A 9,942-nucleotide genomic window follows, 5' to 3' on the forward strand; every position below is an offset into this window, starting at 1 on the left:
AATGACAACAATAGAACGACCTAAATGGCATGACGTCGAATGTACGACGACAACGCAATGACAATGATGAGCTCACCACCAACACGCTGTCGAGACATTCGTCGTCGTTGTCCTTCCTTCGCGGTCATTTGATGACCTTCATGCCAATGTCATAATTTCTTCGTTACAATGTAATCGTCCTCCCTGCGCTGTCTTCGATTTGCCGTCATCACCGCGTTGTGCTAATTTAGTCATCAGGCCGCCAATGCCGACCAGTTACCGTCATCGTCATTTTGTCGTCATTATGTCATTGTCTTCATTGCGTCGTTGGTGTCATGCCATTGCTAATTTGTCGTAGGGATGCTAGCGTTGTCGTTATCGTCATATCATCCTCTATCCGTTGTCGGGATTTGTTCGTCGCCATGCATTCGATGCGCATAATTGATTGCTCAAATTTTATTGCGCTAGCAATTATATGGATATTCCAGGCACATATCTGGTGTCGCCTTGCCGTGAGGTTCCGTATAAAGTCCAAGGGCGTTAAAAGAGTCGCGGGGCGCCGTATGCTGTATGTGCGAAGAGAGTGTACTAGGGTGAGCTGGTGGGCGCGGCTCAATCTCGCGTGCACGAGCGAGCAAGCCGGGGCGGCAGCGTGCCGTCTTCTGTCGCACGCGAGTCACGGGGCGTTCACGGGGCGCGAGTTATGAGGCGAGGTGGGGGGGTGGGGCGTTCTTCTCCAGCAGTTGCTGCTTACGACGCGGCCGTGCGGGCGCCGCATCTTCAACGCGAGCAGCGATGTTTGCAGAATGCTCGTTGTCCCGGTAGCTTCATACAATGTAATCGTTTCATTCCTGTAGAAGCGAGAGATGCACGAAGGTCAATTCGCTCGCTGCTGCTGCCACGATTCCTCACTCCAGCATTCTGAGAGTGAGTTTCTGCAGGAATCGAGCGAGATGTGTTCATGTTTACCTGTGCGCACATGACAGAGTGCTTGTTAATGTAGTAAGTAAGCGAGCGCTTACAAGTTTACACAGTCGATAAAACTACTATCCTTACCTCGTATAGCTAACTGCTAATTTGCTATTGCAGACAGTGCTTTGCCTTTTGGGCGAAACTATGACTTTTTTTATTTTTGACTATGTCATTTCCGATGAAGATGTGCCCGAATTGATTGCGTGTTCTTTACTAGCAAATGGCTACTAACAACGAACAGTGCTTCGCAAACACCAGTGCAAATTATGCTAAGCCAATGCCTACAGTGTGTAGGAGCCACATATTTCTCCTGTGCCAGGGGAAAAGAACTCCGAGAATTACAGAGGCTGTTCGGACTTACCAAAACACGAGGCTCCATTTGTTGTCATAGCAGGAGTAGTAATCTCCTTTTTATGTTCCACAAGTCCGCTCTTATGGGCATAATGTCTTAGGTGCACGAAAAACACCTTTAAATTATACGGAGATATAACTGAGTAGGTTGCTGTCGTTGACTTTCCAACGTGGGATGGCAATGTAAACCTCCAATAACAAAAAACAGATACGATATGCAGGCCGCCGCATGTATATATTACCCATTCTTTCTATACATAAAAAAACAAATCATTCCCAAAGGATGGCCTGTATTTTTAATGAAACAACGTCTATGCGATATCTGAGGTGTGAGACGTTCTACTGTAAGTATTCGTAGGGTGAGTTTGCTTTGCTTAAGAAGCCCACTTTCATTGTTTCCCATTGCATGGCAGCTCTTTTTCTGACCGTTTCTATGCACTCTGATAGAATAGCGCCTGTTTAATGCAGTGCTTTTAAAACTTTTCCTGCAATGAATACACTTCCGGATGGTAGAAAGTGGTTTATCTTTATAGAAGGCATCGTATATCTTGACAGCAAATACACAAGCAAGCGTCACCTTCGCTGCAGACATTTCTTTACAAGGCGCAGGTATTCAGGCCTGACAAATTTATTTGCCAGTAGAAACGAAGCAACGACTTTTCCGTCTCTGATGCGGGTAGGTATGGTAGAGTTTGTCAGTCATGAGCCACTGATGTTCGATACCTTACACTTATATACACATGTCATTGTGCAAGAATCTTGTTTCCCTCCTCAATAAGGCGCCGGCCCACAAGGTCCATGCGCGCGCAGATCTCTTTAACGGTATCCGCTTTGTTACGGTACTTGTCTGTGGAGTAAGTGGCCGCACTATTCTGCAACATTTTTGCTACAATCTCAAGAGCCTTCTCTGTAGCCTTTTTCCTGAGCACGTCTCCTGCATTCTCCACGACAGCAAGAGCAACTTCCTTGATGGCCTCTTTGACATTCTTAGCAAGTTCCTTGAGGAAGTCCCAGATAACTCGCGCAGCATTCTTTATTGCTGCCACGATCTCCTCCCATAGGCTTCTGAAGAAGTATTCATCTGCATCCGCCTGAAAGGAAAAATAAAAAAAAATGCCATTTATGATTCCCCTACGTATTTGCCACTGAGCCCTCGTTAGGAGCGAACGTACCTTGAAAGATTGCCTAGATTTGAATGATGCGAAGCTTGATGGTGAGATGACCTCGCTGGAAGGCATCTTTGAAACCCCTAAATATACATGCCCTTTGGGCATCTCGACTCCCCTTGTCTAGTCAAAGTCTCTGGCGGGCAGAAGTGTAATGCTAGTCCTAATCTAAACAGAGCAAGCGCGACACACACTGTTCATTTACAAGCAGAACAAATAGGCCTTATGCAAATAACTAGCGATAAACGACTACCCTATCACAATGTCCTATACCAAATGCCCTTCAGGGGCTTGCCTTATAACCGGGTTGTTATCGTATACCGCGCACGCAAAAAAGGGCCTTCCTTCTTGGCCTACAATGGCGAGGTGGACCACTGCATCAGCCCTATTTTGTCTGGTTAGATTCGTCGATGCCGCCAATTATCCAGGGCCCTTTCATCTTTCATCTTGTGACCGCGTACTTTTCGCCAAGCTCACCTCCCTGCTGTCTGTCTGTCTCTCTCTGCCAATCACTCTGTTCCTCCCCGGGAACTACTCACCTCCACTTTTTGTCATCTCGGACACGGCACCCCATATGCCTCTCTCCCCGAAGGCCGAAACAATTACTTTTCCTTCTCGCCCATGTCGTTTACCGTACTACCTACATGTGGTGTTCCCTCGTTCTGGCATACATGTATTCTCTTGAGCAGACGGGTTACTGAACATAGCTATTCAGGCGCCACTTGGCTGCCGCCAGCGAACTTTCGGCTCCACATGCATTATGCTATGGGTCCGCCCACCCTTTTGCATATTACCAACAGAAACGGCTCTGTTCGACACCGGCACCGCATCCATCGGTGCTCTTTGTCTCCGCTGCAGCGAGAGCTGCCAGGCAAAGCTGCTTTGAATGCAGCGACGCGGTTGTTGACACAAGGAATACGACCACGGGCGGATGATTCGCCGAGGAATTATTGTTGCCGCAAACAGCTGCGCGGGTGCCCCCTGCGCGGCATTCTACCGAGCGATGCAGCGGGAAGACAAACAAGTTTGTTTTAACACAAAGCGTGAGGGGCTCGTTTGTAGGACGACTCTCTAAGTCCTCGGCGCCTTTCGGGGTCATCAGAGCACCAAACGCGACTTAAATAAGTTTATGACTTTCCCGAGGCACACATGATAATTAGTGAGCGATCAGCACAAGAAAATTGAAACCTGCGAGCATTCTCAACCACACACAATGGGAGACATGTCCACGTTCACTAGTAATGGCGTTTCTGCTGATCTCTTCTGGCGCGGAAAAGTAATGCTTTGAACAGTCTTTAGATTCGTATATTTTAAGTTTCCAATGGCTTTACGCCAACGTAACCGAAATTTTACAATTAAGTGTTCGTTCTCACCTCGTTGTAGTGTGCCTTATTCTGCGCAAGTTCACGTGCAGCATGACGAAGAATCTCCCCGACCAGTATGGCTTCCTTGCCTGCTTCTTTGGAGTTGCTTCCAATTAGAGTCTCCAATGAGTAGTCACTGAATTGGAGGTTGTATGTCGAAGCTAAAAAACAGAGTAAGACAAAACAGACAGAAACGCCAAATTTTGCAATTGAAAAAAGGTGATACATTACGGCGCTGCTCAGTTAAACAGAGTTGTCCCAAAACAAAAAGCGTCATTCCAGACGCCTCTTAAATTTCCCGTGACAATGGCCAGTAATCATGCTTTGAAATCACTTTCTGAAAATCTCACAAAATAGTGCGTCCTTGGTTATTATGTTTTAACCCTATTGTTTTAGATGTGTTTCAGAGGAAGGCAAACTCAGAATTTAGACACTTTATACTGCGGCGGATACAAATGAGAGTAGCGAGAATGCCACATCTGGGAATAGGAAAGGATGAGGAGAACGATGGGGGAGGTGAGGGAATATTACACTATTGAGTACAACAACCCAGCATTAGCTTTATCCACCCGAGCCTTAGCTATTGTGTGCGAGCTCCACCACTAGAAAAGCTGGCGCCACCATCGGCCTGACATGGAGTCAGGGATCACGAGGACATAACGGCAGCATCGGCTGCTTCCGAAGCGCCGAAGCAAGCTGAAAACGAAAGATTAAAGTCCCACCTGCGCTGCGGTTCTGATTAAGTGGTTAGGCTTTCCCGCATTGGGTGTCTGCTTGACAACATTTGAAAGCACTATAATAGGTAGCGGCTGCCTTTGGAGGCGTGCAGCATGGCAGGCTACTGCTCGGTGCCGTAATGCCAGACGCATGCAACGGAGCCCGGTTGCACACGTTGCCGCAGGACAAGAAGCTGCGTAAAGTTTGGCTCGCGAAACTTAGAACCGGCGGACAGCCGTCGGCTGCAACTCCAGTGTGCAGCAAGCACAGACACGAGGAAGATATCTAATACGGCGCCGGGGCTGCGATGTTCGGTGAGTAGCACCAAGCGCGCACTGAGACGCTCGCCCGCGCGCTGCCAGGCTAATGTCATGATGGTGGGATTTATGAACTTGTTGATGCTAGATACTGTCAAGTTCACAGTATTGAAAAAAACCCATTAAAAGTACGTAAAAAGAGCATGATACTAGCACCAAACAATGAAATGTACTAGATTAAATAAACGAAGCAGCGGGAAATTGCTCGCTGAGAAGACCGATGGACATACAGTGTGAGGCAACTCGAAAAATAATTGTATTTAAACGTCAATTACCTTAGGAAAAAAAGGATTCAATGATCGTGACGGGACATCCCAAGTCGCCCTGGTAGGTGTCGTAGTCCGTAGTTATAACGAAATTACTTTTCAGCAGCTCTGACAGTTTCCACGCAGCAATGGTTGCTTGTGTGCTGTCAAATGTTCATTTGCTGCTACCGAAAGGGAAACATTGTGCGCGCACATGAAGGCTGGCACGCAGTCGGTCACCACCAACCCGTGCGATAACTGCATTGAGGCCTCATTCTGTTATACTCCATTTAGTTATAGAGACAGCCCACTATAAAACATATTTCACATGGTTTGCTCTCACCCGTTTGCCAGCCTTTCACGCAAGATGCCGGTTTGAGAGACTCCATCGCGGCGACCTCGCGCAGTGGTGTTCACTGTAGGTATTCCGTACAGAGATAGCGTCTGCAAATGATCCTCTGCTTTCAGTTTGCCCAACCTTATTACTTCGACGATAAAAAATTTCCTTCGTTTTACGAGTACTTACAGAAATGTCCAGGAGGGCGCTCACGTGGTGCTAATATCGAGCGCCTCAAGCGAAACCTCCGAGGAGCGCGCCGCGTGATTCCTGATACTACGCAAGTGAGGCGCTTCCAGGAGATATCGACTCCGTAAGTCCTCGCCCCCAATAATGGGCATGATCCACGAGTTGTGAAAATAACAACATGTGTACTGAAGCAATACTGAAGCCGGGGCTGTGCCAATAACAGTGCGGTAGCAGTGGCTTAACCAGTAAACATGGAGCACCAGCACAAGGCTGGTGAGGGCACTTGAAGCCATTTTGACGTCATATGATCCTGAGTGGACGACAATATTAGAGCAGGCGCGACTTAGTTTGACGAATATGGACTTGTGCATTCTAGTGCTGCCACATGTTCTGTTTTCGGATACCCCTACAAGACAGGAGACTGTCTGCGAGGGACTTGCAGTATGGTCAGAAGAGCGTTGGTTTAAGGCGAGGTAGCCCCTTAGTCTGTAGAGGAAGTGTCAGACCTTCTGTCCATAAGTTGGGACTATGTGACTCGAACATTAAATGTCATGAAGGTGACATTACGGGTTTCAACATTACTTTTATGCATGTTTTGCGTTGCCATATTGTGTGATCTCCAGTTTTGTCGCCCTTCTGCTCCCTGTTCGCGTACGCAGCTTTCTCTTCTCTAAATTACTCCCGCTTCGATCAGCAGGAAAATAAATCATTCATTTTCAATTTATGCAATGCGCATAGCTTCTCAAAGCTTACCTAGATTGACCAGCTTATTATGTCCTCTTTGCCAGTATGAGATACTGTTAATAAGCTATTCTCCTTGTAATATATTCCTGTAAAATTGTGCAGAATACGCCTCGAATTCAAGCGAAGCTAACTAGTCGAGTAACGACGTTTCATTATGCAATATTCGTATGGTGGAGCAAAAAATCGTAAATTTGTTGCGTGGGGCCCGTCTAGCGTTGAGTAAAGTGTCAATGTCCTCTGATTTTCTAGATGTAACACGTTTACTAAGATGAACTTTTAATTCGCTCAGGCCATTTACGAAATGTTATTTTCCTAGCTAGTCAAATTACCCTGGGGCACTTAAACATCAGCAAGGGCAACTAGTGAGTACGATATATCTCTGTTTGCTGCGTACATAAAATGAATAAGGACATGACTCACCTGAGCATAAAAGTAAGCTGAAGATGCAAAATACGGCAAACACATGCTTCATGATGTGGAAAATCCGGGGATTTCGATCTGAAAATAGAAGTATAGAAGTGTTTACAAAAAATATAGAGAAACCTAGGTGTTCCTAATGAAACCAAGTATGTGCGAGCATATCAAAAATGCTGTACTTATAGTTTTAGTAAGTGTTATGTCGAGGGATTCCCCCTGCCCACATTGAGAACTAATATACATGTTAAAAATGGTACCATTTTACTGTAAGCTGTTAGTTTGCGGGCGTACAAAGCCAATTATGGAAGCTAAAGATTTGCCATGAAATAATGACACTTTCACAGGTCATGTATTGCGCACAGTCGACGGCATAGTATATTTCAAGAGCTAAAGAATAGCGGCTATGGCGATTTTATTGGCGATATTATTGAAGTTCAAGTTGCGACATGGATTTGAGGACGGCAGCGTCAATGGTAGCTGACCGCTTAGGGCTCAGTGCTAGGACATCCCTTGTACGAGGTTCTCATACCTGTTAGAAGATGGGGCCTCGTCAAATTTATATCAAAGAGTGGCCATTAAGCATTAAGCGCCTTTATTGAATTTTGCACCGGTTTAGGTTTAAAAAAAGATAAATCGGCAGCATGTTACTTCCCTGTAACACGTGAAGGCGAAAGCCTGCTGCACACGTGGTAATGCATTAAGTTATCCGATCGGAGATGTCAGACTTCTTGCAAACCATAAAGAGTAGCAGTGTGAAGTAAACGTATTGCACTGTAGGTCGCCTTTCTTAACGACACATGTGAGTATGTATGTGAGTACTATCGCGAGGTTATGTCAGTCTTTTTTTTCTTTCAGTCTTTTTCCTTTCATTATTTCTTTCTTTGTTCTCTCTTTCTTTGTTCTTTCCTTCGTTCCTTCTTTCGTTGTTTCTTCTTTTCGATTCTTCTTTTATATTCAGCCGTTGCATCTTTGCTTGCGTACGGGGATTTCAGGTATCAGCTATTACTGATGATGATCGTTTTGTATCACTGCTCAACTTTTTCTAAACCACTCAACTTGATGATGGTAAGTTTTCGATCACTCGACTAGACACGGCTTTTTTCAAGTTTGAGCCAATGCAACGAGCCATTTAAGGCTTTCGCTTTAACAATAACTCCTAATGTTGGTGCCAAGGAGAGCGCACACAAAGTCGCTGATGTATTAGGCAGAATGAAGCAAGTCCGATATAACGCCGGCCGAGTGTAAGTACGAATAACCTAGAACCAGACTGATTCGAATGTCTTCCAGTTTGTCTTAGGTAGATTACATAGTTATTTGAGTACGAACGATGAAAATTACTTCGTGTTCGAAAGATATAAAGATAAAAAGTTGCCGAGATCTTTCCTAATATTAAATGTTCTTTCTTAGAATGCGTTCCTCTTGGCTGTGAGTATAGGGAAAAATATATATTCTCTCTCGCACTATAAATCAATATTTGTTGGTTGCTTTGTGTCTTTGAAATTTGCAAACTCGTGAAGCAGTAGCCCCTTTCCGCGTTTATTAAGCACTAGAGGGAGGGTAGCGATGCAGAAGCGGAGAATACTTCACAAGAGGCAGCAAAGTCAACTTACCAGTTGGTGTAGAGCAAGGTTATGGTGAGGTGTGGCTACCGCAGAACTAAGATTAGAACTGCCGACTTACTTTTGTACTGCGCCCCACAGGATGTCGCGACTGTCTGACATTCTCGTAGGTTGCAACCCGATAACCTTCATCAAGGTGAAAGCGAGCAAACAATGCTAATAGCCAGAAATACTGGCCGTACAATCGTTATCTTTTATTAGAATTCGTGTATCTTCCCGTTCACAAAATGGCGATAAGCATTCTGGAGTGGGATATAAGGCACAAATACCCATTCTTTGCGAAAACAACGGTCGCTAAGTTGCGTTATAAACGGCAACGAGCACGACTAAAAATGCGTAAACAGCATTCTAGCACGCCTTTAGAAAGGAACACATCGAGACCATGCAAAAAACAGCGTGTGTGTGTTCGTCGTTCTTGGAAGAAAAAGAACATCCCGGTTAACAGCAGTACACGGATGCGTACATTTATATGATATTCTAAATCTGTGCATTCTTAAATATAGGTGGCCCTTCAGAAGCAACTTTCAGCTTTCCTGAGTAAGTGCTGGGGTTGTCTGGTATCAATAAATGTCATTATTGAAGGTAAAGCGTTAAATAACCCAGTGGGCAAGAAAGCTGGCGTCTGTGAACTGTAGCAGCGAAATGGCGCCTAAGTTCGCATTGGCACTGGCTGCGACGCTACGTCAGGAACTGCGCCTCGATGGAGCAGAGCGGGCGAAAGGACACTTCATTGCGTGAGTGGAGAGGGCATCGCCGCGACACCACGCCGCGCTTCCTCTCGCTTTCGGCACGAGCGCTCCTCAAAGGGCTAGAGCCAATGACACCTAGATAGTAGGCCTGTGGACTTTGCTTTCTGACTTCCCGCCACTTGGTCCGAAATTTTAGCTGTAAGCCGGGAATAACGCAAGCGGAGTACTTACGTACGCAGCAGAAACATGGAGGCTTACGAAAAGGGTTCTACCTAAAGGGAGCACGACGCAACGAGCTATGGAAAAAAGAATGATGAATGTAACGTTAAGACGGGATAAGAGAGCAGATTGGGTGAGGGAACAAACGCGACTTAATGACATCTTAGTTGAAATCAAGAAAAAGAAATAGGGGGGGGGGCATGGACAGGACATGTAATGAAGAGGGAAGATAACCGATGGTCAGTAAGGGTTACAGACTGGATTCCAAGGGAAGGGATGTGTAGGAGGGGGCGGCAGAAAGTTAGGCGGGCGGATGAGTTAAGGAAGCTTGCACGGACAACATGGCCACCATTATTACATGACCGGGGTAGTTGGAGAAGTATGGGAGAGGCCTTTGCCCTGCAGTGGGCGTAGTAATGATGATGAATATGATGATTATGAACGCAAGCTGCGACGTCAAAATCAACGCAGTTTACTCAGGAACATCTCTATTAGATTCTATGGTAGTCGGGGAGGGTAGCATGACGTCATGGATCAAGGTGCGTAGGACCTGTGCTATCTAGGAGGCGTTGTCAGAGCGGGAAAGGAACACCTGGTGCGGCGCAAGTGCTCCAGGT

General features: G+C 46.0%; 1 protein-coding gene across 1 annotated transcript; it reads right to left on the reverse strand.

The window, feature by feature from the left end:
• Window positions 1-1,874: 1,874 nt before the first annotated feature.
• Window positions 1,875-6,853, reverse strand: LOC142570520 (uncharacterized). The gene is made up of 3 exons (XM_075678896.1): window positions 6,802-6,853; window positions 3,842-3,993; window positions 1,875-2,393 (listed from the first exon to the last, which is right to left on the reverse strand). Exons 1-3 carry the CDS (start codon window positions 6,851-6,853, stop codon window positions 2,046-2,048), a joined length of 552 nt encoding a protein of 183 aa, XP_075535011.1. The 3' UTR covers window positions 1,875-2,045.
• Between the last annotated feature and the right edge of the window lie 3,089 nt (window positions 6,854-9,942).

This window comes from Dermacentor variabilis, chromosome 2 (assembly GCF_050947875.1).
Source record: "Dermacentor variabilis isolate Ectoservices chromosome 2, ASM5094787v1, whole genome shotgun sequence".
Lineage (NCBI taxonomy): Eukaryota > Metazoa > Arthropoda > Arachnida > Ixodida > Ixodidae > Dermacentor > Dermacentor variabilis.